Source organism: Pollicipes pollicipes, unplaced genomic scaffold (genome assembly GCF_011947565.3).
Source record: "Pollicipes pollicipes isolate AB1234 unplaced genomic scaffold, Ppol_2.1 Scaffold_6138;HRSCAF=7277_pilon_pilon_pilon, whole genome shotgun sequence".
Lineage (NCBI taxonomy): Eukaryota > Metazoa > Arthropoda > Thecostraca > Pollicipedomorpha > Pollicipedidae > Pollicipes > Pollicipes pollicipes.
In genome coordinates, this window is record NW_023596818.1 from 33649561 (window position 1) to 33677368 (window position 27808).

General features: G+C 50.9%; 2 protein-coding genes across 2 annotated transcripts; one reads left to right on the plus strand and one right to left on the minus strand.

The window, feature by feature from the left end:
- Positions 1-8239: 8239 nt before the first annotated feature.
- On the plus strand, positions 8240-21273 carry LOC119105698 (eEF1A lysine and N-terminal methyltransferase-like). Its single transcript, XM_037229165.1, is given in 14 exon segments — positions 8240-8391; positions 9037-9159; positions 10250-10460; positions 10791-10912; positions 11417-11519; positions 11911-12164; positions 12630-12669; positions 12671-12820; positions 14287-14350; positions 14352-14468; positions 14864-15045; positions 15518-15653; positions 19592-19720; positions 20507-21273. Coding segments are annotated over 14 exon segments (2004 nt in total). The 5' UTR covers positions 8240-8299; the 3' UTR covers positions 20788-21273.
- On the minus strand, positions 21274-23158 carry LOC119105697 (acyl-coenzyme A thioesterase 13-like). The gene is made up of 3 exons (XM_037229164.1): positions 22960-23158; positions 21861-22045; positions 21274-21520 (listed from the first exon to the last, which is right to left on the minus strand). Exons 1-3 carry the CDS (start codon positions 23053-23055, stop codon positions 21370-21372), a joined length of 432 nt encoding a protein of 143 aa, XP_037085059.1. The 5' UTR covers positions 23056-23158; the 3' UTR covers positions 21274-21369.
- Between the last annotated feature and the right edge of the window lie 4650 nt (positions 23159-27808).

Genomic DNA, 27808 nt, shown 5'->3' on the forward strand with positions numbered 1-27808 from the left:
CGTTTCGTTTTTTTGTGTTTAAATAGCAAGATTGCCTCAGGCACAGAGTGGCTCCAACAGTGCCGGGGACTGAGAGCTGGGCTGCAGGCAATGTCCGGGAGATTAAGCGCTCGTCGCGCTCAAATAACGCGGGTGCTGATGGTTGAGCTCTAAAGTTCCGCGTTCGAAGTGTGCGGTTGGGGCGGAGGTGTGCGAGGGTGTTGTGTGTTGGGTTATCAACGTGCGCCGTGGCGCGTGCGTAAAATATGAGAAGTTGTTGTTTTGGCCGGTGTGATGGGGAAGGAAAATTCGCGTCTGTGAGCATATTTGGGATCAGGGGGATACGCCATTCACCAGCGACTGTGCACTGTGTATCAAGTGCACCAGTCATTATGTGGAGAGCAGCATTCTGGGTGGTCTGCAGGGTTTCGAAATGTTGAAAGAAAATTGATTAAAAAAAGGCCATTGCAGTCCAAGTTCGGACGTATCAGGGGGTAAAGGGGAGAGGGAGGGCGTGTCTGTCGACGCCCCACTTCCGCCTTGCTATGCATTTTTTTTAGGTTCAGCCGTTGCCTGAGGTCAGCAAAATAAGCATTGAGAGTAAGACGACGACGTAATGTTACTCAAAGGTTTTTAAAACTGTGAACTAGAGGGCGTAGAAGTACACCATTAATGCGTAGGTGGGTGGCAGGCTGAACTTTTTTCCCTAGAAAAGATAAATACAACTGACTTTGCCGGGGGGAATTTGCAGTCCCCACCGTGTAAAGCACGCTTGGATATCATTTATAGCTAATTCGATATACTACAATGCGTGATCTACATTAGCATGCGTATACCACACAGCCAGGTCTTCCACATGTAGAGAATATTAAAAACATGGAGAAATGTGATTAATTTGATTGGAAACGTTATTTGGCATAATGAGGGGGAGGGCTGGAGATCAGACACTGCCCTGAGGAAGACTGTGATCCTGCGCCGTCGGAGGAGAATAAAGGTTTCGGCAATGCACAGAAAAATCCTATCAGTTAGGATATTTTAATGAAATCGGCGAGTCGACCTCGAACTCCGATTTCAAGTAGCTTAATGAGCGGAGCACTTTTAGGAACACCCTGATACATCCGTTCACCATTTGTTCGGATATTTTAGAAGCACAGCCAGTAAGGGGGATGGGACGATCGCTCCAAGGCTCAGAGGGATATTTTTTTAAAGTGTAGGGATAAGTGTGCTAGAGCGCCATGAGGGAGGGAAGAATCCGTAACTCACATACCATTAAAAGCCGACAGAATATTGGTGAGTCCAGACCTAATAAGATTTTCAAAGAAGGGGTAGGCTAGGTGGTATGAACCGACAGAAGTGTTTCTGCACTTACTGGTCGCAAAGTCTAATTCATAAGGTGTGAAAGTGCGTTGAATGTCTCAGTGCTAGAACACGGGAAGTTGAGTGCGAACAGTGTAGTGCTGAGTGTGCTAGTTATCAGTTCTGAATATGTTTCGGATGATGATACGCGGACGAAGTGCGAACAGTGTGGTGTTGAGTGTGTTAGTTATCAGTTCTGATTATTGTTCGGATGGTGATACACGAGCGAAATGTGAACAGTGTGGTGTTGAGTGTTTTGCTGATCAGTTCTAATTACTGTTCGGATGGTGATACACGAGCGATATGTGAACAGTGTGGTGTTGAGTGTTTTGCTGATCAGTTCTAATTATTGTTCGGATGGTGATACACCAGCGAAATGTGAACAGTGTGGTGTTGAGTATGTTAGTGATCAGTTCTGAATATTGTTCGGATGGTGATACACCGGCGAAGCGTGCGGCAAATTTTGTGGCGACCTCGAGTAGAGTATTGTGCTGTTGGTTGCTGACTACAAGTGAGTCAGCAATCAGCAACCAGCCAACAGCAAGTGAGTACTACGTGAGTTATGAGCCAAGTGACTCAACGCCAGCGAGGAGTCTGAACTGAGCTGGATCAATAATTGAAATGGGTGTGAACCATGAGCCGAATCGGATCACAAAAGTTCGCCAAAAGTGAGCCAGTTCGAGGCCGGTTCAAAACAATCGAGTTGAACACAATCCTGCCCCCGAGAATCTGTGCAATTGTGTAGATGACGTGGGGAGACGAAAAATGCAAGCAGCAGTGTGGCTTGCTGTGCTTCTTTTAAAACCATCCGCACGGGCGCAAAATTTAATAGATAAATTTGGCTTTTGGCTGAAAATAAAAGATACACCGTCTCAGATTTAGACCCTAAGATGAAATAAACGAACATTTTTGGAACTTGGTGGCAAACTGGCTGTTATCAAGTCACGATTCACAACAGTCTCGCCGCAATTTGTTGGAAGTCAAGAATGTGTAGCAATGCCGTGCTGGGCAAAGAAATCCAAAAGTGCGCGAACCGGAGCGGCGCAACGAAAAGTTGCTCTCAAATTTGGAACAGCTTAAGATAAACCAAACGGTTTTAGACGAAGAAAACGTATCCAAAATCCATTCTTGCCCAGACGTTTTAATGCCACTTCTGTGTGTGCCAAATGTCATAGATCCTGATGTTTAGTCCTAAACATCTTGTTTAAAGGAAGTATCCCATTTTTGTTCTTTTCGCTTATTGTTGCATCAGGTGCGCACGATTTGATCAGTAATTCCAATGTCCTTAAAATATATCTGACTAGCTCAGAATTTTGACTTGAGGAAGCCAACCCTGTGGGAGAAATCTCATTTTACTTAATGCTCACCATAGATAAGACAGTAGTAATAGCCTTATTCCTTGGAGAAAAACCAGGAGAACGCAGATATAGATATTAGATATATGGGTGCAGATGTCCTCCTGGTTTTCTCCGAGGAATAACGCTATTACTACCGTCTTACCTATGTCAATAATGTTCCTCGCAAATACACTGAACATCTTACGTAATCCAGGTTTTTCACTCTGAGAGTAACAGGTTCAGTTCATTTGTCTTGTTTTTTTTTCAATACGCGCGTGCCGTCATGCTTGCAACACACTAATGTGTCAAACTGTTCGAGCAATGAATGCTACGAAAGCTTGAGGCATTCCGCTTAGCCAAAATATTTGCCAACATGAAGCTACTACCCCGCGAATTCGATGAAACGTTATGCTATGGCTTTTGATTTCTCCCCTATGACTTTTACCGCAGTGGCTCTTTTAGAGGCGCACTTTAGTTTTAGGAATGACGGTATCACGTGGCCCATGTGGCGCACTGGCTCCAGTCAACTATCTTTTCGGTAGCATACCCTTGCCCGCCGGCCAAACCAGAAACGCTTTTTTATCCGCACCAGAAGAGATGCGGGCGATGATTTTCATTACGACAGTGGTCGCAACTGAGGGAAAAGCGTAGGGCTGTTGCAAAGCGTTGAGAGCGTAATTTAGGCTTGGAAATAATTAAAATTGATGTCCGTATGTGTATTGGCATTGCTGCAGTGACGCTACCCAATGCTATTATGAGACTAGTCATGTGGTTTCACTAGAGCAGGTTTTTTGAAACATGCTCCAAAGGTCAGACACTCCCTCTTAGTGACACAGCTTGCAACGATTCATAAGTTTTATAAGTCCAGATGGATTAAGTGAACGCTTCTCAGCGCGCTTATCTCAGATAAAAAAGCATTCCCGCCTCCCGCTAGCATTCCTGAAATATCAAAGCAAGCGTGAAAGCACGTGGACTACGGAATTTTTGTAATACCACATTACACCTAAGGCTACCTGAGAAGACTACGCAGACGTGACATCACCATGGGACTAAAGTTTGGTAGCCCGTAGTGTGATTTTTGGCTGATACTACGCTAAGGTTGGTAGATTACTCACTTGTGTGAAATCTTGTGGTCCTTTAGCCATGGCCTTCGGTTTAAATAAGGTCAAACAAGGTGAAGCTTTAGACTGGTGTCCGAAGTGCCCTCAGACCTCCTTGTGCAACCACCCTTATCCTGGATATCTCTACCAAGGTCACTGGCGTTCACTTGGAGTCAGTGACCTTATTTGACCGACGGAGTTGTTTGATCTTTTAATTCGAATGAGCATCAATGATAACGCCAAGAGGTGTGTTCCCAACAATGTTAATCACGGTCATTTCATGTCAGTAGCCTTTCCTGGCCTCCATGAGGTCCAGATGGCGCATCTGTTAACACATCTGTTGATCTTTCTGGGATCAAGAAGTTCGAAATGAGCGTCAAGCCGACCCCATAAAACAAAGTCTCCAGCAAAAAGCTGACCTTCATACCTGACCCAATGCTAATGAAATTAGCCTATTACTAACTTAAATTGTTTGCTCGTCCAAGAAGTCGTCGCAAAACGTATGGTTTTGTCTGCCACTCCGTTGTCGCATCAGATTGAACTGTTCCCAGCGAATTACCTTCGATGACAGCCATGGCCTGACCTTGACATGCTTTAGGTCAGCAGCCTTATAAGCAACATGTAATTATGCACACGAAAAGAAAGGGCGGATATCAAATCGCCCATAACTGTACGGAATTGGGTACGTCTTTGCCACGTCGTTTGGAAGTTATTTTGGAGATCCTACGGGGGCCAAAATGACCCACTCCCGTGGACGCCGAATGGCCAATGCAGTTAGCGCACCCGAAAACACCAATAACCAACAAAATGATCCATGCTAGTTACTTTAGATAACCATGCGAGGGTAAAATTGACCCACTCACACCCGGACACATGTTGACGGTGTTAGTCGAGCAAGTGCAAAGTCGAGTTTAAACGATGAATATTGCCATTAAAAGGCTGAAAAGTGTTCGTCTCCGATCTCATGCCAAAATTTCGGCTACTGACCAGATGCAGCTCAATATATATGCAATCTCTCACAACGCCGGCAGTTTCAGGGTAAACGTACTAATGCTTGCTTTTCGTTCTTTTAAGTGTGATTTAATTCGTGTTTCCAACAATTTCATTTCTCAACATGCTTCGAGCACATGGCAAAAAGCTGGTCGCAGTCTTTTAAGACAGTCACACTGATCACTGGGAAGCTGGCGATTTATTCAACGATTTATTCAGCGACGAGTTAAAATTTCTCTGAAAAGGCTCTAAGGGTCAGTCATGGCACAAAACATAAAAAAATGACGATTATTTTGAAATATCATGTGACCTGCAACGTCAAAAGCAAGTTCAACGGGCGGGGGACTCCATGTCACCAAAAGCATACCAGCCGATATTTAACTTGCCAGCACCAAAATATTCACCACAGAAAGAACCTGTCCGTCAAAAAGTCCTCACCTCTCAAGGTCATCCTTCAAAGCCGAACACGGGCCCAAAGAACGGATAACTCAATATCAGCAAAAAATTACCGGCCGATTTTAAGCTTTCTGTGATGTCTTCGTCCAGCGGTTCAGCTCAGCTCGGTCAGAGAGAGACGTGTAGCGACGCGGCGATCTGTATTGGACCGAGTCCAGTGGCGTCCTGTTCCTGCTATCCCAGGCAGGCACGACATAACATTTAGTTCAGGTGAACTACCATTCATAAGTCAGCTTGCATACACGCACCTATCACACGTCCCGTACGGTCCGCCGCGGGACGGCGGTCAGCACCAGCCGCAGTAGGCCGCATTCACCCGCGCCGCCGAGGCCGCGCCGCGACACGGCAGGAACGGCATGCTGGGTCACCGGTCCGGCTGGGCGTGCCACAACGCTTTCCAGCACCAAAAAATTCACCATAGAAAGAACTAGTGTCCTTCAGTGGGTCCTGACCTCTCAAGGTCGTCCCTCAAGGTAAAACTCAGGCTCAAAGGATAAAGAACTCCATATAACCAAAAAATACCTGTCGATTTTTATCTCGCAAACATTCGAATATTCTCTGCAAAAGGAGCAAGCGTCCGTCAAAAAGTTTTGACCTCACAAGGTCATCATTCAGGGTCAAATTCAGGCTCACAGGACGGAAAACTCCATGACACCGAAAGATTGCCTACCGATTTTAGACTTCTCGGCACCGAAATATTCATCACAGAAAGAGCAAGCATCCGTAAAAAATACTGACCTATTAAGATCACCGCTCAAGGTCAAACAGGGGGTCGAGGGACAAGAATTATATATTACAAGCTCTGGCGCTTGTGAACATTTTGGAGTTTGCAAATTTAATGCCGACCGGGTATTTTTTGGTGGTATGAAGTTCCCCGTCTTCTGAGCCTAGGCTTGACCTTGATGGATGGCCTTGAGAGGTCAGAACTTTTAACGAACTCAGGTACTTTCTGTGGTGAATGTTCTGCTACTGGTAAGCTTCAAATCTGCCGGTAATGTTTTTGTGATATGGAGTTCCTCGTTCTTTGACACCACGTTTGACCCTGAAGGATGACCTTGAAAGGTAAGAAATTTTTGACGGACGCTTGTTTATTTCATGGTGAATATTCTGATGCTTGCAAGTTTAAAATCGGCCAGCAATTTTTTAGTGATATTGAGTTTACTGTCCTTTGAACTTCCATTTGACATTGATGGATGACCTTGATAGGTCAGAACTTTTTTGACGGACGCTAGTTCTTTCTGTGGATAATATTTTGATGCTTTCAAGTATAAAATCGGCCGGAAATTTTTGGAGCATGTAGAAATCCCCGTCCTTTGAGCCCGCGCGTAACCTTGAAGGTTGACCTTGAAAGGTCGGTTTTTTTAACAGACGCTAGTTGTTTCTGTTTGGAATATTCTGATGTTTGCAAGTCTAAATTCAGCCGGTAATTTTTGTTGATATCGGTCCTTCATTCATTGTGCCTTTATGTTCTTTCTAATACTTTCTGTGGTGAATGTTTGGTGAGTGGTGTGAGGCCATTTAACCTTGAAGGATGACTTTGAGAGGACAGGACTTCTTGATGGTCACTAGTTCTTTCCTTGGTAAATATTTGGTGAGAGGTGAGAGGCCATTTGACGTTGAAGGATGACCTTGAAAGGTCAGAACTTTTTGACGGATTATAGGTCCTTCTGTGGCGAATATTTCGGTGCTGGCAAATTTAAAATCGGCCGAAATTTAAAATTGGCCGGTTATCTTATGGTGATATTGAATTCCCCCTCCTTTGAGACCGCATTCAACCTTGAAGGGTGACCTTGAGAGATCAGTGCTTTTTGACAGATGGGAGTGGCTTCTGTACTGAATATTCTGATGTTTGCAAGTTTAAAATCGGCTGGCTTATTTGATTACATGGAGTTCTCCGTCATTTGAGCCCGAATTGGATCCTGAAGAGACCGTAGGGGTTCAAGACTTTTGACGGATCCTAACGATTTCTGTGTTGAATGTTCTGGTGCTGGCGAGCGTAAAATCGGCCGGTAACTCTTTGATGATATGGAATTCCCCATTCTTTGAGCCCGCGTTTGACCCTGAAGAGTGACCTTGAGAGGTCGGCACATTTTGACGGACGGTAGTTTTTCTGTGGTGAATATTTTGATGTTTGCAAGCTTTTGGATGTTGGCAAGTTAAAATCTACCGATAATTTTTGGGTGATATGTAGAGTTCTCCGTCCTTTGAGCACGTGTTTGACATTGAAGGATGACTCTGAGAGGACGGGTCTTTTGGACCGAACCTTGCGCTGTTGAATATTTTGATATTTTCAGGCTTAGAATCGGCCGGTATATGTTTGGTGTTATGGAGTTTTTTTACGAGCCGATTTCCCGTCATTTGGGCCAGCTTTTGACCTCGAAGATCACATGCTTTTAAAAAGTAAACGTCTGTTTCGATATACTCGTGCCATAATTGACCTTGCGACCTTTCTCAAAAATATCGGAACTAGTCGCTAAATCAATCGCTGAATATATCGCGAACTTCACGGACATACCGCGATGGGCTCCTGTGGCTCTTTGTTCGCCTGATGTCTTTATGTTCTATCGGCTGGGTAGGGAGAGGGAGAACAAGAAAGGAAAAAAAGGAGGCACATCTTTCCAACACATTTCCTGCCATTGGCGATGCTGGACTCGAGCTCAGAAAACGTTCCGGGCCTCCGGCAGTATCGGAAGATTGTCCGAGTTCAACAAGGACAAAATATCGGCCGCAGTGGATGGGCTGGTGAAAACTGGTTTTAGGTAACGTATTGCTTTCATCTGACATTTCATACCCATTTGGCATCAGAAAATCGATCGATTGCGCGTGGGATGCCATACCGTTTATAGCGATGAAGGAACGTGTGTAAGGGATAAAAAGTCATTCCATTACTTTCTGAAAACCTCAGCGTTTTAGTATAACAAACAGAAACTATATGGTAGGCGTGGATGACGCGACCGTTTCAATCGTAAAGCATGCGGTTCTTCAACGTAGAACATGTGTTCAAGAAAACACGCACTGGCTTAAACGGCTTTGGCGCTGGATGCATTGTGGATGAATTGAAACAATTGTGTTAGATACACAATGGATTTATTGCCAAAGTCTGCTCAGCAGTTCAATGAGAAGCAGTATTGGGAAACATTTTTTGCCAAGCGAGGATCTGATGCTTTTGAATGGTCAGAACTGTGATGTGACAATTGTTTTGGGGAGGGCTTTGAGTGCTCTGATCACTTAATGCTTCACTGCAGTATGTGAACAGAAACGGTGTCATTGTCTGCTTAAGTGTGAATCATAGGATAAGCTTAATTCAAGAGATCTCGAATGAGCCTGGTGTTAATAAGCTCTGTACTCCATGGGAATGGCAGATGTGCATTGTGGAGGCATATTGATCTATTTGTCTGTGCATTTGAGCCATACGGGTGCTGCTTGTTGCTTGGAAAGTGAGGTCATCAGTGGCTTGTGCTTCAAAATTTTTCTGTAAATGTTTGGTGCTGGTGTCATCATAGGTGCCCTTGCTGAAAACAGGATGTTTGTTGATTTGATCATTCCAGGACAATGTATAGCCCACTTTGGATTTGTCTAATGCATGATATTAGGTTATGTTGTTGTGTTATCATGCTCTAGTCATGGAAGCACTCCTTAAGCCCACCGGTAATCACATTCTGCCTTGTACTTCAGCAACCTGTGTGACTGTCAGCCTCAATAAGTATTTTGTGGCATGTTACATGTTTGAGTTGAAATCAAAATTTGTATTTCACACACATGTAATGTGTCTGTTTCCAGTCATGATGACTATGATATTTGTTGTTACTTTTTTACAGGTATGGAGAGTACCCTCAACTAAGTGATGTCCTTGGAAAGTATGTGCGCACCAAGGATCACATTCTTGTGGCTGGCTGTGGCAACTCTACTCTCAGCGCAGACATGTGGAATGTGGGATACAAGTAAGGATTTAGTGATGTGCTGAACATATCCATTGTGCATGCTGAACTTGTTAAACTTATGCAACTGATGCAGTGTTTGTGGAGGAATTGATTCATGCTCAGGCTGGACTTTGTATCCATCCAAAGATCCCTGATCAAAGATCCTGATCCGTGAAGTTTGAATAGCAGGCATGATGTAAGTGAAGCTGGTTTCTTTGAGGAAGACACACATTTCAGGTGCAGCAAAAGTGTAACTACTTGCTATGCAAATATGTCTTCCATGTATACTACTGTGTTGTCTGTGAAGGCATGGCACATGGGCAACTGAATAGAGCAGAAGGCATGCAGCTTCAATCTGTTCTGTAAACTTACACATCATAATATCAATCTGCAACATCTCTGCCTTTAGATTGCCATTCTGGAAGCTATGCAGTTTTTTTGTGCACATTTCATGTTACATGATTGTAAAAGAGTTAGACTGATGGCACATTATTTTGGTCACTCATAAAAAAGGCGTGCAGAGGAGCAGTTAAGTCATTGCTGCTTTGAGGTCCTGTACAGCAGCATGTAACAGCTAGGGCTAAAAGGGCAACAAAACAAACTTCAGGCACCATACATATGAACTAAAGTACACCTCCATCAGGTTGTTCTGTTTTTCATATGAACAGCTCATTTCAAAGCAGTGAGGTATTTGCTTTTGAATTATTGATAACAATGAATAATTGCTTGCTGGATTATCTTGTGATTGGTGTTTTTGTGAGTTCAATCATTTGCCATCCAATTTGGTGGTGTAACCATCTGACCAATGTGTGTAACCGATTTGTAATATTGAGGACATGCAATGTGGCTTGTATGTTTATTGGGTAAGTAGTGAGTTGGTACATACAGTGTCATATCTTTATCTAGATGTATTAAAGTGCTGGCGTGCTTGTCAAGTAAGTAGCATACTCCCTGAATTGATGGCACGTTTGTCACATTTATCATGTATCTGTCAGTGCCTTGCACATTTGTCAGGTCAATGGTGTGTTTGCCCAATCAATGTGGTGTCTGGCCAGTCGATGGTGTCGTGGACATCAGCTGGCATTGACCGTCAGGTTGGTGCCGTTTTCAGGTCGATGGTGTCGGTGGACATCAGCGAGGTCGTCATTCGTCAAATGCTGCAGAAATACGGCCCGCTCGGCATGACCTTCACCCGCATGGACTTGATGAAGCTCGAGTTCCCGGACAAGAACTTCACGTGCGTGCTCGACAAGGGCACGCTGGACGCCGTCTTCACCCAGGACGACGAGCACACGGCGCGCATGGTGGACACCATGTTCACGGTGCGTCATCGCCGTTGCTGTGATGGCTCCGCGTGCGGACGCGTGACGTTGTTGAACGTGCTGGACGTGGAGAAGCCTCCTCGCCGGTCGTATTGGTATGCTGTGCGGGTGCACTCCGGCAGCTAGCCACGTCCACATCTCAGGCGAGGGTTTGCTGGAGGCGCGTGACGTCGTTGAACGTGCTGGACGTGGAGAAGCCTCCTCGCTGGTCATATTGGTGTGCTGTGCAGGTACACTCCAGCAGCTAGCCACGTCCACATCTCAGGGTTTGCTCAGGGTTTGCGAGGGTTTGCTGGAGGTGCGTGACGACGGACCGCGGTGCCGTTTCAGGAGATCGGCCGGGTGCTAAAGGTTGGCGGGAGGTACGTCTGCGTGTCGCTGCTGCAGGGCCACATTCTCAAGAAGCTGCTGGAGTGGTTCCCACAGCAGGGCTGGATGGTTCGCATTTGCAGGTCAGGCCACAGGCAGTGGCACAGGTCGTAAGCTCTCAGCGATTACTGGGGAAGTGAGCTAACTTTGTTTGATGCTCTGGTATTCCGTGATGGTGTTTCGGGGTTCGTCAGTGCTTCGCGGTTAGAAATGTCGATTGCTGCCATCGTGGTTATGCTAAAATTAAGCATCTTGTTCGTGAACTTTCAGTGTACAGCCAAATCATGTTTATCACGATATGCTGGTGTTCTGGACTACGTCTTGAGATCATACCAGAGATCCACAGTATTCTGGACGCCGTCTGGATGGTTAAGATATGAGTGCGTAATGAGTGGCTTAGCCCGATTTGAAAAGCTCGCCATCGGTCCTCTGGTCGGGATTTTGCTTGTGTTAATGTTGGTGATGAGAGTTGAAGGACCACATTTGTAACACATGCCAGCAATCACCCGACATCTCATCCTTTAGTATTTCATTTTGTGACCATGGGTTTTTAATATGTTCGCCATGTAATGTGTGTATTTTTTCAGGTGTAAGGGTGCTGAGAACTCCGACTCCGGTGGGATACCTTTCCCTGTCTTTATTGTGGTGTGCACAAAGTTTGAACTCCTGCCGGACCGGAAGCCCATGAGCGTAAGTTCATCCTTTGCTTTGGATATTTTTGCGTGTTTGAGCTGTCATAAATCCGAAAAGTCGATGGCTTTCAGCAAAACAAAATTGCTTTTTTGCGGCTTTGGGCCGGCAGGTGTCAGTTTGTGGAGGAAATCTAGCTACTATTGCAACCGTATGCACAGTTTTGTTGCGGACAATTTTGTCCTTGCTTAAGATTATTTCGTCGGGAGCCGTGCTGAAGCCGATTATCTCAGCCAGGAAGTTTCCGTTCGTCAACGATCTCGGTGCCCGTGTTCCACGTCTCGTAGCGATACCAGCATGTGATTACACAATGCCATGCCCGGCGTGAAAGCCCAAAGGCGAGACGGCCGCCTGGTCATTGACCCGGGGCCGGCGCCGCGCCGCCGGGCAGGTGCTGGAGGTGAGCCTGCAGGACGAGCGGCCGCGTCGGCTGCCCTCGGCCGACGCCGTGCGGCAGGCGGTCACCGGGCTGCAGCAGTTCGCCTTCACGCGCCACGGTCTGGCTGCTCCTGGCAGCGGTGAGGACGTGCGGCTGGAGCTGTGCGATGCCGATAGCGACGAGGCCAGGTTCACGCTTTTCGTCGTCGACCGCTGGCGCAAGAAGACGAAGAAGGCGTTCGCCATCTTCATCGTGCCGCAGGGGCGGTGAGGACCCCGCCGCCCATTATCGGAACTCGAAGTGTTTGAAGCTAGAGAATGGTGTCCGGTGGCAGTGCGTCGCCGCCGCCCATTTCTGTTGTTGGGAAGACAATCTGGCCGTCACAGCCGTCTTTTGCGGGTGTAGGGAGACGGGGTTATCACGTGTCGCCCGGCCATCGCATCCTGTTGCCCTGGATATGGAGTAGCTGCGTGTCACCGCTTCTGGTTGCCGAGACTGATTGGCCGTGCATTAGCGCCGGCAGCCGCCGTTGCCAGGGAGACGGATTGGCCGTGCATTAGAGCCGTCAGCTGCCGTTGCCAGGGAGACGGATTGGCCGTGCATTGCCGCCGGCTGCTGCCGTTGCCAGGGACACGGATTGGCCGTGCATTAGCGCCGGCAGCTGACTGTTACCAGGGGCGGCGGCGGCGGACGACGGCCGTGCGTCACCGTTGCTTTCCAGCCGTCGCCAGGGAGACGGAGTGGCTGTTCGGCACGCCGGCCGGCCGCCAGTCAGCTGGCGGAGACGGCTGGTCATGACCGGCTGGTGGTGGTTCACCTGCCGGACCGGCGGCGGCGCTACGGCGCCCTGCAGGAGGTGCAGGAGCAGCTGTCGGGCAGCGTGCTCCAGCTGCGGCCGGCGCACCTCCGGGACGATGTCCAGGTCAGAGGCCGGCCGGCTCAGGGGGCCTGGTCGGCGTCGCGGCAGGGTATGTGTGTGAGCATGCAGTGACGCGGTCACCACGGCTGCCTGCCGCGGTTCTCCGCCCGTTGTGTCAGTTGTGACCCTGGTGAGTGACTGGTGCCATTCTGACGATCTGACGTGACAAGTAGCAGGCACCATTTCCAACTCTTTGTGATATGAAAAACGCATTTATCGTTGCTCTCTAACCTGTCTGATCGAGCATGGGACGAAACCGGCTTCGGCAGCTGTTTTGGTGAAATGCCAGTTTTCCGCCAAAGGTTTTTGGTTCCATTTCGGCTTTGAACTATTTTCCCCGGCTGACGAGCTTCGACTATCTCCCCGTGCGATTTGAAACGGCGTCGGCTTCAGCTCTGTGCTTTTTTCAACATCGGGCTCCGCCTTCGTCCTCAGCCTTCTAATTTGAGCACCGACCTCGGCCATATCTCATTTTGAGCTGATGGCCTCTACACCGTAATGGTCATTTTCTCTTTGTTTGCGACTTACTCGACAAAACAGTCCTGTTCGTCCTGTCAACCTACCACGCCATGCACCCCTTCGAGGCTGCGGCGTATACATGGCCGAAGATCAATCAGCCATCACCAATTAGTTAAAAAAATAAATTAACAAATTGTCAGCACCAATTAATGCCTGACAACGGTCGGAGAGCTGATTGTCTGAAACGATGCACAACCACACATTCGAAAATCTTCTATTTGTTATGTCACCACCTGGTCTCAGCCACCCCGCGAAACCCTAATTGTGTGTCATGTGATCCCATGCGGTCTTAGCAGACCCGAAAATGGGTTGGTTTTCGCGAAACACTGCTGCACGCCAGAGTCGGCTCCTGCTCTGGTCTTGGGATTCTAAACCAAAGGTTTCGGCTTTGGCTTCACGTATCCTACGCTCGAAGCCGCCAGATAGGTGGAAGACGTTGTCTGCACGCGGGTGCGCTTCGGATCCGGCGTGAACGTTTTAAAAGCATGAAGCCACCAGCCTCAGCGTTGGCTTTAAATTAGAAAACTTCAAAGCCAGCGGCTCGTCCTCGACTTGGGGCTCGTCTGCGTCTTGGCTTCGGATTTGGTTTCAAAGCCAAAAGCCTGAGTTCGTCTCCATGCCAGTATCTGATATCGTGCGTAATCGGTCCTCACGCCTATGGCCCGATAGACATGACGACACTCATGAACATCCATGACCTGATCAGTACTGTCCCCGACTCTCTGACCGGACAGGTGCCGTTCCTGGCCTTCTGTGACCTTATCAACACCGTCCCGGACGCTGTGTTGCCGCACAGATGCCGTTCCTGGACCCCCATGGCCCTCCATGACCTGACCTGACCTGACCTGACGCTCCAACACCGTGTCTGACACTGTGTGACCGTACAGACACCATTCCTGACCCTCCATGACCTGACCAACACCATGCCTGGTGCTATGTGACCCTTACAGGTGCCGTTCCTGACCTGTGCCGGCGACCTGGGGCCGGCGGGAGCTGCGTCACCGCGGCACTAGCGCCGTCTCCGGCGACTACGTGGTGGAGGACGTGCACCTCGAGCATGGCGACGTCTTCCGCCGACTCGTCTTCCTCTCGAACGTCAACATCGTTCAGTCGGAGGCCAAACTCAAACCAGGTTTGCCGTGCTGCGGTTCACGGCAGTCCAGCGGCCGTCAGCTGTCACGCTCTTCCTCTGCCTGTTCAGACATTGCTCTGTGCTGTTTTCGACTGGCTTATATGTTTGACTAACAACGGCCAACGGGCTGCTTGGGGTTGGGTGCAAGCTGTGTCCCGTTTTCTCATTGACAGCTGATGTGTGGTGCTCTGTTGTCGCCGTGTCCTGCTGCCTCATTTCCCGCGCGTGCGTGGTGACGGGATCACGCGTTGACGTCTTCGCGATGTATGCGCTCTCCTTCGCCTGGGCTGCCACCTACCACCCGTGGAGAGCTGCTGCACGTCATTGATCGCCTAGATGATGATGGATGATGATGCTGATGATGCCGTCCACTGACCTGCCGACCGCTGCGGCAGTGGCGGCGAAGGGCGGCCAGCGCTCGTTGGCGGTGGACGCGGAGCACCTCTCGTGCTTGCACCATCGGTACATGGCGGCCGGCCTGGGCCTGGCCGGTGCTGCCGACCGGCCGGCCCGCCTGCTGCTGGTGGGGCTGGGTGGCGGCGGGCTGGCGCGCTTCCTACATGACAAGTTCAGCCAGGTAATGGCCGCCGCCGGGCGTCCTTGCGTTCGGGGTTCGCCTTCGTCGGCAGCATGTACTGGGTCGTCTTGAGCTGATGTATGGTTTAATAAATTAAGACTGATTATATATATACATATATATATATATATATATATATAATATATGTATATATATGTATCTATATGTATATGTATATATATATATATATATGTATATATATAATATATATAATATATATATATATATATATGTATATGTATATATATATATATATATATATATATATATATATATATATATATATATATATATATATTATATATATATATATATATATATATATATATATATTATATATGATATGTGTGCGTGTGTGTGTGCGTGCGTGCGTGCGTGCGTGTGTCTCTGTGTCTGTGACCGTACCGTTAGTCGCCGGTTGTTGTCCCCGTGCCTTCCGCTCCCATCCGACCCGCCGACCTGCCGCGTGCAGGCCGCCCTCGACGTGGTGGACATCGACCCGGAGATGGTGGCCGTAGCGCGCGACTGGTTCGACTTCGCCGAGGACCGGCGGCTAACCGTGCACGTGGCCGACGGCCTCCACTTCATCCGGGACTGCAAAACGCAGGGTGAGCGCGCGGGCCGTCCGCGATCAGCAAACGGCATTGGTGTACGACTTGTCTCGAAGCGTATTGAACGTGGTCGTTGTAGGAATCAGCCGGGACGGCACCACCCGGCGCAGCGCGGTCGGTGCATGGGTTGACAGGGCCGTACAGCACGGGCTGGCGTATCCCGGGACACGGGGTCAGGGTCTCCAGGGCGCCGGAACACCGCACAATGCAGCGCCCAGTGTGAACCACTGCAGCGCTGGGCTCAACGCGGTCAAACACGTAGTAGTTCAGCTTCAAGGGCAATTGACATTTTGTTATGCGGAAGTCTCCCCTTTTCCCTTTTTGATATCATTTAGCAAGATTATCATAATCCCTTCAAGATTATCATAATCGTTTTTTCTTTGAGTGTTTTTTGTTTGTTTGTTTTTTGGTAACATGTGCGGATGTTGTTGCTGGGAACGATTAATAAGTGGACGGTCATGCTCTTATTCAGTGGTGATCCTTCCACGCTTTCGGGATGGGGGTTTTCCAATGACGTCACGCCGGCCTTGTAGTACCCAGTCGGATGGATTGGGTTTCAAACGTGAAAACACCGGAAATCTGAATTGGACTCAGTGACTGAATGCGGCCAGGGCGGCGGCCACCGAATACTCTCCACACTTCCGGACGCACACGATTGTTTCGAAGGTGGTGCTCATTGCATTCATTCGTTTTCGGCGAACTTTGCCTGGTTGACCTTCCAGATACTACTTCCACGTTTTTGTCAGTGCTCGCAATTTCTACGATACAAAAACCAATGGATGTTGGCCTTTTATTCTTGTCGTGTGTGTGTGCTTACGCCTAGCACAGTTCACTGTAAACCTACGGGTCTCACCGTGTGCGTTGGGAGTGCGTCAAATGGCGCGTGTGTTCCAAGGGACACGCGTCACAGGGTAAGGTGTAGTCCCCTCCCATTGGGGACAAAGGCCGTCGTCGAATGCTCGCTGTTGATGTCACCGGATCTCGTAATCTGGCAACGCTATTGATGTCGACGATCTAGTATTCATCCCTTTCCCGACATTCACCCTCGCCAGTTGCCTCCACATCACGTGACATCGCTCCCAACATTCACTACGTCAGCTCCCTCCACATCACGTGACATCGCTCCCAACATTCACCTCGTCAGTTGCCTCCACATCACGTGACATCGCTCCCAACTTGAGCTGAGCGCCGCCGGGAGGGCGCCGGACACCCTGCAGCCTGTGGGACTGTGGGGCCGCGCCGGCGGCCGCCGCGGCAGCTCCGCCTGGCCGTGCCTCGCTGCCGCGCCCGCCTGCGTTCGGTCGCCGTCTGTGCCGCGCTCGAACGTGTGCAGTGTCGGCATGCCCAGGTGTTCAGTCCCAGCCGTGGTGCGGCTTGGCGTGGCTCGAGGTCGACACAGAGAGGGCAGCCGATGCGCCGGCGAGCGGCCCGCTGCAGCCTGCGCGTGGGCGCCGGGCTCCGCCAGTCAGCTCGCGCGCCCGCCTCGACTCGGACCCTCCCAGCGGCGTGCCGCGGTCTCATCATGGTCTCAGTCGGTCGGTAGCGCGACACGTGCGCGGTCGCTGTTCCTCCGAGTCAGGCGCAAAAGGGTCGCGCGCACCTGATGCTGCGACTGACCGCGCCTGGCCGTCTAGGCCACGCGCTCCGCGGTCATGCAGCCGTGACGCCGCGGAGCAGCTCGGAGAAGGGCGCGCCACCGGCGTCAGTGCCTGCAGGTGACTCCGTCGACGATGTTGCAGGCGATGTAGTTGCGGATGCTCGGGTGGATGACATTGGTGTAGAAGCCGGGCAGGCCGGGCGCGTTGCAGTGCATGGCGCCGTAGCTAACCAGGCCGGTCAGGTAGTAGCGGTACCGCTGGCGGTCGAAGTACATCAGCGGCCCGCCGGAGTCGCCCTGGCACGAGTCGGTGTCATCGCCGTACGCGCACAGTTGCCGCGCCGACAGCGGCATCGACTTGTGGAAGGTGCGCTTCACCTGCCGGTCCTCGGAGCAGGTGGGGCCGTCCACCAGGCGCATCTTGCGCACCGTCTTGAACAGGTCCTGCGGCTGCGGGCCCGTCTCGTCGCTGGTGAGCGCCCACAGCCGGCCGTACCCGATCACTAGCAACGGTCCGTCTGCCGCGTGCTCCAGCGTGAAGTTCGCTGGCGGCAGGCAGATGGGGTAGGTGAAGGCGTTGAGCTCGACCGGCTGCTCCAGCTCCAGCAGCGCTATGTCGCCGTCGAACTTGTCCATGTCGAAGGTGGACATGGGGAAGCCGTCGAACACGCGCACCAGCTGCGACTTGTGCACGTCGTACCGGTCGGTCCAGTTGTAGGCGCCGACCAGCGCGTACGTGTTGGACGGCGACAGGCCCGAGAAGTAGGTGAGGCAGTGGGCGGCTGTGACCACGTGACGGTCGGTGACCAGCGAGCCGCCGCACTTGGGCGGGTTGCGGAAGGAGCGGCCGGCGAACAGCGCCACCATCCAGGGGAACTCCTCGCGGCGCGTGGGCACGCCGTTCACGATGCGACCGACCGGGTAGATGGGCACGCCGCAGTCGCAGTCGTGGTAGCGTGCTACCGCGCCGGGCGGCGGCGGCGCCGTGCTATTGACGGCTGCCGCCGGCCGCGGCAGACTCGGCGCCAGCAGCAGGCAGAGGAGGGCGACCGGCCGACCGCCGACCGGGCGCGTCTTTAGGCGGCTCCCACCGCTCCGGTTGACACCGTCAGTGATGGGGAAGCTCCTCTCGCCTTTCCGGCCGCTGGCAAATGCCATTCGGGGTCCAGCCGTACCGACCCAGCAGCTGCCCGCACTCATGTGCAGCTCACGCCGACTGAAGTTAACACCTCTCAGTCGTGTACAGTGACCACCTGGTACCTGAGGGTCGCTCTGTTACCGTGGCTTTAGTAAAGCGCATTGCGTTTAAAACAGATGCGTTTTGGTAGACGTCAGGATAAAGCTCGGCAAAACTGCTCTTGGGCACGCTCGTTTTTTGTTAGCAGTGCAGTGTATCTTCGAAGCGGCGATGCATCTGTCGCTGCAGATATCACTTGCCGGGCGTGTTGCCTAGGCTCTCGCAAGGCCCTTGTTCCACCGCAAGATACCTTGACTTATATGCTCCACAGCTTCTGTGCTGTAAAGGTGAAATATAAAAATCTCTAAATAACGCGCTATTCTTTCTAAGACTACTGCTCCAGGAGATTCTGGTCGGCCCCATTGGCCATGGAAGCATACAAAATTTTAGGACGCCACCGGAAACACGAGATCGCAATGCCTGGCTTCCATATCGAGATGCGTGTTTGAAAGTTGACTTGCTGAAGCATTGATGCGTTGCTCATTCTATTATCTTGCGTTAACAAACAGTTCTGTGTTTTAATGTTTGCAAAAGACGAAATCCCAAGACGTTCTTATGCTTATTGCCAGGGAAGTAGGGTTCTCAGGGTGGGACTGGCAGCTAATTGACCTGGCCTCCTTCGGAACGGGTAACGATGCCTGGAGCGTTAATTCGGACGCAAGCGCCGGCAATATATCTGGTCTCACACGCCACCAGAACCCTTACAAGCATTTTGTTTTGATGTGCCAAGAAAGCAAGCATTCGATGCATTTAGCTGGGCGAGATTCAAAATTATAACATAGCAACTGCAAGTTCATAGCATGAATATTTTTGGCGTTGAAAGTCTTTTATCTTAGTTTTTTGGCGCTTTAAGTTTAAAAATGCTAAGTTATTTTTGGCGTTCAAGGACTCCGTTCCGTGTGAAAGATCCGATGCGCCCATCTGATTCACCCATCATCCGTCCATGAAGAGTCATATCTGTGGGGAGTAAATCTTTGAACGTCTGGTATTAACAAGAAATGCCACAGCGATCGCGCATTGCTGTGTGATCCGCTAAGTTGGCGATGTATTTTTGACCGACACCCAACCATGACACAACTGTGACGTCATGCTGTTTGACAGGTCGGCAGTACTCGGTCATCATGTTTGACGTGGACTGCAAGGACCCCAGCTTGGGCATGAGCTGCCCGCCGGCTCCGTTCGTGGAGCCAGACCTGCTCCGCGATGTCCGCGATTGCCTGTGTGAGGACGGTAAGTTCGGCTGCGGACCCGCTGTGAGGCAGTGATTAACTGTTGACGTCTGCGACAGGAAGATGTGCGTCTGCCGTCGGTCTTCGTTCGCGCGTTGCTGGATGTTCGGTTTTTAATGTGTACTGTGAGTTCAGCGGACTCATGTATATTTGATGAACGCCACCATCTTGGGACGTAAGATCACTTTCCACACCTGTACCGCTATAGCTCGCCGTATAACTGCAGACAGTGCTTCCGTCGCAATGCCCCGCGTTGGTTTTTGGAATCGGCACGTGGCTATCGGCTCCACCGCTGATGACCAGGGGCTCCACCACTGATGATCAAGGTTTCCACCACTGATGACTGAGGGCTCCATCACTGATGACCTGGGGCTCCACCACCGATGACCAGGGGCTCCACCACTGATGACCAGGGGCTCCACCACTGATCAAAAGCGGCGTGCACATTGAGCTTATGAAGCGATTTGTTTCCTTAGAACGCTGCCAGCGTCACACAAACTAAACGAATGTTGATGTATTGCTCCTCCCCTGACCCTGTGGTGGAATCTGTGGAGGTGGGTTTATGATCCAAAAAAATGGAGCTCGCGGCTCCAAATTCGTCTGGGCCTTCGAATCCTGGTGGGCTGCCAATATTCCTGCTACCAGGCCAGAGTCGCGCGGTCGCCGCTGTTGGGCGCCGTCCGACCCTCGAGTCCCGTGCCACTGTGGCAGGAGCACGCAGTCCACCGTCTGCTCGCGGGCGCTGCTGCCTCCGCCGCCCAGTGACTGATGCAGTGTCTCGCGGCAGGCGTGTTCGTGCTGAACCTGGTGGCCCGGGACGCGGCGCTGAGCGGCCGCGTGCGGGCCGACCTGAGCGCCACGTTCGCCGCCTGCGTCTCGTACCCGATCCCGGAGGAGGTCAACGAGGTGTTGTATTGCCTGCGCCGCCGGCCCGACGGTGACCTGGCCGAGACGGCGCGCGCCGCGGCCGGCGCCGTCAACAGCAAGCTCTCGAGCACGCGCAAGGGCAAGACCCGCCGCGACTTCATGGACATGACGTCATTCGCGCGGGAGCTCAAGAACCTCTAGTGCATGCGGCAAGTTCGAAATGCACAGTGCTATCGTGTTGTCTGTGATCATCGTCGTCGGATGCGAATACTTTTTGATACCTGTTGTGGAGGCTGGATTGCGTGCTACTACATCGAGTTTGGTCATGTGTGCCTCATAGAGAGCTGTCCGGGGCAAACCCACGATGTGAGCGTGGTGAAACGGATGTTACGGAGCCCGACCGAGACCGGCACTCAGTCTATTTATACATTGGTCACTCATTTGCATGCGCACCTTACACTGTATCCGGGCTGCGAATGCCTTGATACACAGTAATGCCAGGGTCATTGCACTTGTTAGGTCAGCAGGGTCAAATGACGATTAAAGTTGTCACCGAAACCCTGGACATTTCATCTATCCACTGGTCCCCGAGGCGTAGAGTTCGTCGGACGCCAGCAGTCGCACTACTGTCTCTCCGCTGGAAGACTGTCGGGGTGGCTTCTGACGACTCGGCGCCGTTCTCCGCCGGAGCCCGCCGGCCGACAATGCCCGGCCCAGGTCCGCGCCCACACGGTGCCCCGGTGCCCCCGCCGGTCAAGTGGAGCCAGCGGCCGCCAGAGGCCACTAAATCAGGAACTTAGTGTGCTTGCCCTGCGCGAGCAGCTGGCCGGCGTCGTTCCTGAGGTCGACGCTGCTGAAGCCTAACTGACGTCCCACCTTGAGCGTGAGCGCGTCCACGGTGACGACGTCTCCTGCCTTGGCGGCCTTCATGTACCTGCGGCCGGCGGCGCGAATGTCACAGTCCACACACGCCAGATGCTGCACAGCGGTGCGACGGCCAGCCGGGCAAATGGAGGATGGCATGGTCGGTGATACGACATCGGCCGACCGCGAGGATCGGTGAACACCTGTCCTGGTGCCCCGCTGCTCACAGTGCCACAAAGCGTCCATCCGTCCGCTTGGTCTGTCCAGGCGACGGGGAAACTATGCAGACAAGATGCGAAAACGATAACAAAAACCCGGGGAAGATGAAAAGAACGGAAAGCGACGGGCATCGCAGTCGGCGCTAGCGCACCAGGCGCAATGGAGTGGAGGCGACGCCTCGGGCCACTTACGCGACACTCAGGTCGACCGACACGCCGGCCAGGTTCGGCGGCACGGTCATGAGCGCGGCTGTTGATAGCACGTCCACCAAGTAGGCCGTGTAGCCGCCGTGCAGCGTGCCGCCCGCGTTCAGGTGCTCCTCGGCCACCGTGAACTGGGCCTTCAGCTGGCCGGGCTCGGCGGCCACGACAACAACCTGGACACAATGGGGTGGAGCTGGTCAGGCAGCCCACAGCTCCACCTGAGTGGGGCTGGACTAGGTGGATAGGACAATGGCTTCATTTGGGCAGGTAGAACTGGGCCACCAGGCAGGCTGGGGTTGGTCAAATGGGGCAACAACTCAACATAGTTCAGGCATGGCTTGTTTGCCTGCTGCGGAGCACCACTTGCAGAGTGCAGGACAGAATGCCTCATCTGCAATGACTCCAGTTGGCGGGGTTGGGGATAAACTACTGAATAATACCTGCACAAAGAACTTACTAGCCATGGATCAGCAAATAATCAAAAGCATTTGACAATTGCTTAAAAAAGCAGGGCTGATACAAATATTTTGGTATATGGTGATAACCAGGTAGCTGAACTTGGAAAGATATAACTTAATGTGCATATCCACATTATCCCCATCCTTCATTTCTGAGATGCTAGCAGCAATTGCTGCTTGAAACAGCTGAACAATGCCAGTTCTGGACATCATTCCATGTAACTGGTATCAAATACCATGAATAAAACATCATTGTGTGGCCATCTAAATAATTTGAGCATATTTTCTCCCTCCTACAACATTGTACCGTACATGCAAAATTGAACCCATGAGGTCTTGACCTGATGATAATCCTATCTGTATTAAATGAGAAAAAGCATTGACCTGATGATAATCCTATCTGTATTAGATGACCATGGTTCATATCAACACACCAGATAATCCTATCTGTATTAGATGACCATGGTTCATATCAACACACCAGATAATCATTTGAGGGTTTTCAAAGAGCTGTATAACAAGTTATTAGCAATTTCAGTGCTCATTTTCATATTCCAGAACTATGCCACTCAACCACCATGATCACAATTATGCATCACATTATTTTTAGAACATACGATAACGTTTACCTGTCCCATCAGCCGATCAAATCGCTTCGTATTGGAAACACGCTTCATGAAATCACGAACGACAGTCAAGGTATTTCTCCCTGCTGTAGACGCCATTATTAACACGGTTTCCACAAAATCCCTGTCCACGTCTCGTGTTTGCTTTCGAACCACAGGGCACACGTCTAGTCTTGGGGTGGCTGCCGCCGCGTAAGGCCCGAAGCGCCTCCATCAGAGTAGTAAAGCGATATACACCGTCTTAATGTAAGCGCAAAATTTATTGGAACTCCTGCGCCACTTTCCCTCACTTTTAGTCTACCAAATTCCAAAACTTGGTCCTGTCTTGTTTGTTTCACAGTGCGCCGTAAAGTAAGGGTAGAGAGAGATGCCCAGAGAAGTCGAGGCGAACTTGAATCAAATGCCGGGTCAAGGCAGTTGCCTGGCGTAAGTGAGACGGTACGGCTGCCGGTCAGCCATTGTAGAATTAACAAGATATTTTAAGATGGTGCTGAATATCAAGAAATGTCGCTCTGCTGTAGATGGCTAATGGATGAAACCGAGGCGTGGCATTTGTTTATATCTATCAGTATCGTCACAACACAGCAGCATTGCCAAACGCCGATACAAGGTGGACAGCCATGACTGCCCATCAACTGGTGAGTGACTGTCGGTCATGCAGCTCACTTTGAATTGCTGCAATGCTGCTATCTTTGACACCAGCTCTGAAAAGCATTGCTGCCACGTAGCTGAAATTGGAATTGACAATACTGATAGGGACGGGTCTCAAATGTGGGTTTATGGCGGACAAACTGAGCTTAAAATGATAGTGTTTGATGAGAAACACAACACCGTTAATTCTACAATAGACATTGATCGTGAAAATAGTTCACTTTGGCTTAATCGGGGGGGGGGGGGGAGGGGGCATAAGGCCGCAGGCAGGATCTCCGAAGTGACGGGTCGGAGCTCGATGAGTGCGCTTCACGCCGTTTTCCCCTTATTTTGAGAGTTATCTATGGTGAAAAAAGAAAGATTACAACCTCTGGAGGGGGACCGGTCCTCTCTCACTGGCCGCTCATTTGGCTGAGTCCCTGGAGCGCATGCTTCCTTACCCTCACCAACGGTGATTACATCCATGCAGACAGACACGGTCTCCAATACAGTTGTATGCACATCACTTTCGCGTATCAAAGCCATCAGGTAGGTGATACCAATCACCGTCTTTGGACCAGGTTGCAGGGAGTCGGGTATGTGCTAACTTAAACTAATCTCATATTCGAATCGATAGCAATCTGCATATGCCACGATTGCCAGAATGCAATGTGTGGAAAGCTTACAATTTAGAAAGGCTAGGTCTGGACGGACGAAAGGGGGGGACTTTGCACTCGATTACATTTTGAGCAGATTTGGTCAGCGTCATACCAGTAGCTGATGATGATTCGGTAGCAGCGGTGGCAACGTTGTCGCTTTGTTGTTGCGGTTGGCGGCCTGTGCCGTTTTCAATCTCAATGCAAGTCGTGTGCTAAATTTCCCCTTAACGTTCTCAGGTGATGCTTTACTCAAATTTCATTGCGCCTTACCTTATAGGTAACTCGCAGCCGCCTGATGCTACGGCATATCGCTGGAGCCCTTGCCCTCAGGGTTTCATGCTTGGAGAAAGTGATGCCCAATTTCACGTCAGGATTTCACGTCTGAGGAAGGGTGGGCGGCGGTTTGGGGAGGAAGGCGTTCAGTGGTTGGGGAGTGCCTCTAGCCCACCCCCCACGCGGGGGACACCCTTACCGGTCATGCCAGCAGTATCCGTCAATTCCGACAGCGCCGAGGTGACGCCTGAGCTGAAGAAAATCGGTGCCAGGCCGGCGCTAGGACAGGCCCGCCGGTGATAAAAAGGCTTACGTTCGGTGCCATCGCCCGTGTCAGTCAAACTTGATCGGGCATGGGCTCAATCGTAGCAGAAGCCGAATAGCAGTGTCCTACCCAGTGCCAAATTATTGTGCAAGTTGTTACCTGATTATCTTCCTTTGATGGCTTTTATCATGACACATGTCCAAGGACATTGGGTTTCGCATTTCCGTTTTTCTCACTGAAATAAGCCTGTCATCGCTCATTTACAATTTATATTTATTTGCTTTATTTTTACGTCTGTTGCTGGTGCCGATTTTTAACAGTTGTTCGCCTTACTCATAAGCCGCCGAAGTGGAGGCCGTTGCTCTGAAATGCCACTCTTTCAAAGTCGATTCAGAGAGAGGCCCGTGCGTGAAATAAAGGTATGCCGAATATGTTGGCAGGATAATCTACCGATTACGGTTCTAGTAAAAACACGACGAGGATTCTAAGCGCAAAAATAAACTACTGGAAAGAATGATGGGCATCGCCAGGCCGGGACGTAGATGAGCCCTCTGAAGCGCGGATCGGTGGTGCGCCGACTGAGACACGCGGAAGTGGGGAATGGAATGCAGCATTTCGTTTTAGGCTCTCATATTCCAAATGGCAAGAGCCCCTTATTCTAATCCCTGGAAGCTACTCTGCGCGAAACTGTTTACTCGTCCATCTACACGCTTCACATCTGTGAATTTCAATATGCGCTGCAGTCCTAGCACGGTAGTGCTGGCATATGTTGAATGTTACGTTTCTTTGTATCTTTTTTCGCAAAGGCCTAGCACCCCTTTGCCCACGTATATTTCATGTTTGTGTAAATGGTTAAAGATCTGCTTCCAGATGCTGGAAAGGATCCCTTATATGTCTAAATTGGCGACCCATAACGCAAGTATTTGGCTGGAAACTCATCCTTTGTCGAGTCTGAAGCCACCCCTGTCAGGCTGCCTTGTCGAGTCCTGAAGTCACCCCTGTCAGGCTACTTTGTCGAGTCTGGACGCCACTGCTGTCAGGCTACCCTGTCGAGTCCTGAAGCCACCCCTGTCAGGCTACTTTTTCTATTTTGTCAGAATCATACTGGCGTTGCAGCTTTGTTGTTTACCGTAAGTTCCCGGAAGACCAGCATCTTATCAATATCGTAAAATTTCACTGCGGAGAAAATCCATCCGCAATCCCAGGTCCTAGGTCCACCTCTTTGCATATCATGTGCGATAAATTTTGACGCCAGGCGTAGAACAGATGCTTAGAAAGTCAGAAAACTCCAACGACCCCGCCCAACCGTTTGGGAGAGCCGACCAAAAAACCTGAGGAGCTGCGGAATGCTCCCGCCACACGCCCGGAATAGGGTTTGTGAGTGAAATACATTCCTTACTTGGTACCACTTAATGCTGTGAAAGCACACACATTATCCAATCTGCGAGATAGTCATGCCCGTGCCCCATCCCCCATCCGCCACCCCCACCCCCAGTGGTAGCTACGTCCACATGCACCGGCACACATAGTCGAATTTGCTTGCAACCGTCAGACAAAATCGCAGTAGCTGGGGGGGGGGGGGGGGGGGGGGGGAACGAGGCGATTAACTTTCCATATGAATGCACACAAAAGCTCGAATTCAAACTGCGGAGCTTCAGAGCATGGGCTGACCTAGGTCGCGTTCGATCTGTCGTCAGCACGTTTGTCGGCTGAAATCCGTGACGTCATGCGTGCTGACCGACCGGGCCGACGAGTTTTTTTAACTTTACTTACTTTACTTGGCTAACCCTGTTCCTCACAAATAAAAATACCAGCCGCCGCCCATGTTTTTGCTCGATACCTGTTAAGCTGATATAAGGCTCCACCGCGCCGGCAGCTGGTATCGAATCGGCAGCATTTGCATGACACCAGTGCCAGGGCGAACAGCATGCAGTACGCTATTTTCACTTCATCTTGCATTTAATTTGTCTTCATTGACAAGCAACTAGTATGCTCGAGAGTACGCTCCTCCCGGGCGCCGTGCTGTTTGGATATTGTTCGTTTTACTGCATAAGCGATCTGCAGTCCCATGCCACTGAACATCGCCAGAGTTTTCGTTTGCATTCGGAATGGAAGCGGTGGTTGGCGGGAATAGCGCGAGCGACCATTGATGGAATGTCTGGGTGCAGCGATGGCGGCGGTACGCGGCGTCGCCGGGTCTCACACCTGGGGAAGGGGCGTACGCTGAACATAAGTCATGAAATGAAGGGGTTCAGCGATTGGAGTGCCTCCTGTCTCTCTCTCCCACACCGGAAGCGCCTGCAGAAGCGGTAGTGTATCAGAACCGTCAGCGATGCGGCGACGCCTGGGCTGAAGCGTGTCGGTGCCAGGTGAGTGCCAGGACATGGCCCCCGCATACCAGTGCCGCGGCCAGTGTAGGGTTGTTGTGTAATGTCCTCCCGATTACCCACATTTGGTGGAGTTGCTCATCACATCACATCGCGCATCCAAGGAAAAAGTAGGATTCACATTCCCCACTCTCACATTAACAGATCTATCAGAGGTTGTTTAGTTACCAGTGTTTTAAGTGGCTATACTCACAAACCGCCGGCGTGGAAGATGTCACTTTGGATTGCCTCTCGTGTTTATTGATCCGGGGCTGGGCCCAATGTGATATAAAGCCGCGTCGAAGCTGTCGGGAAGATAAACTGGGGGTTGATGTTGTCCTCGCTTCCTACCATGGCCACAGAGTCAAACTGCATAAGCGTATGGTTCTAGCACAAACAAGGACAGGGACCAACCGGTGAACATAAGCTACTGGCGACAGAAAATACGGTCATCAACAGAGGATCACAAGGATTAAGCGCGGATGAGTCGTCCGTTCCTGCTGCAGACGTTTGGCCGCCACCTCTGCGGACGCTGGGCCGTCACATCTGTGGACGCTGTGCCGTCACACCTGTGGACGCTGGGCCGTCACATCTGCAGACATTTGGCTGCTACCTCTGCGGACATCTGGTCGGTACTTCTGTGGAAGCTGCGCCGCCAC